This window comes from Rhincodon typus, chromosome 2, assembly GCF_021869965.1.
Source record: "Rhincodon typus isolate 14 chromosome 2, sRhiTyp1.1, whole genome shotgun sequence".
Lineage (NCBI taxonomy): Eukaryota > Metazoa > Chordata > Chondrichthyes > Orectolobiformes > Rhincodontidae > Rhincodon > Rhincodon typus.
In genome coordinates, this window is record NC_063333.1 from 62,475 (window position 1) to 63,906 (window position 1,432).

Consider the following 1,432-nt stretch of genomic DNA (forward strand, 5'->3'; position numbering starts at 1 on the left):
GTATCAGGGTTGGTAGTGGTGGTCAGTGTGGTGTCTTGGGGTTGGTACTGGTGGTCAGTGTGGGGTCTGTGGGGGGGTATCAGGGTTGGTACTGGTGGTCAGTGTGGGGTCAGTGGGGGTGTATCAGGGTTGGTACTGGTGGTCAGTGTGGGGTCTGTGGGGGGTATTGGGGTTGGTGCTGGTGGTCAGTGTGGGGTATTAGTGTTGGTACTGGTGGTCAGTGTGGGGTCTGTGGGGGGATATCAGGGTTGGTACTGGTGGTCAGTGTGGGGTCTGTGGGCGATATCAGGGTTGGTACTGGTGGTCAGTGTGGGGTCAGTGGGGGGGGTATTGGGGTTGGTACTGGTGGTCAGTGTGGGGTCAGTGGGGGGGGTATTGGGGTTGGTACTGGTGGTCAGTGTGGGGTCAGTGGGGGGGTATTGGGGTTGGTACTGGTGGTCAGTGGGGGGGTATTGGGGTTGGTACTGGTGGTCAGTACTGTCTCAGCCTCATTGGGAGGATGTTGTTTGGTTCTTTGATGTTGAATGTTTGGAGATTGTAATGTTTTGTATTTGTCACAGGCTCATCAAAGTATCGATGATCTTTACGAAGATTTACGAGATGGACATAACCTGATTTCACTGCTCGAAGTTCTCTCAGGGGAATCTCTGGTAAGTCCCAACAAATTCACAGTTTTGAGAAACGATGTCCAGCTTTTGCATTTCCCAACCCAGGCAGATGATGCAACTAACAGATCGATGTCAATCCTACAAACCCCTGCACTAACCCTTCCAAATGAAAGACTTACTCACCCAACCCGGATATAATCTGCTGCTCGATCTCAGTTATGTTCCCTCAGTGTGGGATCACCCTGTGCAGTCACCTGAAGGGCCCTCAGTGTGGGATCGCCCTGTCCAATCACTCAGAGGGCCCTCAGTGTGGGATCATACTGTGCAATCACTCAGAAGGCCCTCAGTGTGGGATCACCCTGTGCAGTCACCCGAGGGCCCTCAGTGTGGGATCACCCTGTGCAATCACTCAGAGGGTCCTCTGTGGGATCATACTGTGCAGTGACTCCAGCTCCACACTATGTTGTCCCAATCTGATCTAGAGATAGTAAGAACTGTAGATGCTGGAGAATCTGAGATAACAAGGTGTAGAGCTGGATGAACACAGCAGGCCAAGCAGCATCAGAGGAGCAGGAAGGCTGACGTTTCGGGCCTAGACCCTTCTTCAGAAATGGGGGAGGGGAAGGGGGTTCTGAAATAAATAGGGAGAGGGGGGAGGCGGATAGAGGAGAGGATAGGTGGATATGAGACGGACAGGTCAAAGAGGCGGGGATGGAGCCAGTAAAGGTGAGTGTAGGTGGGGAGGTAGGGAGGGGATAGGTCAGACCAGGGAGGACAGACAGGTCAAGGGGGCGGGATGAGGTTAGTAGGTAGGAGATGGGGGT

At 53.5% G+C, this 1,432-nt stretch overlaps 1 protein-coding gene across 1 annotated transcript in view; it reads left to right on the plus strand.

Annotated features, from left to right (window-relative positions):
• LOC125487095 (plectin-like) overlaps positions 1 to 1,432 on the plus strand; it is a 29,863-nt gene that overhangs the window by 7,045 nt on the left and 21,386 nt on the right. Inside the window, exon 4 of the mRNA XM_048617128.1 lies at positions 561 to 650. Coding sequence (XP_048473085.1) covers positions 561 to 650 — 90 coding nt within the window. The remainder of the gene's footprint in view (positions 1 to 560; positions 651 to 1,432) is intronic.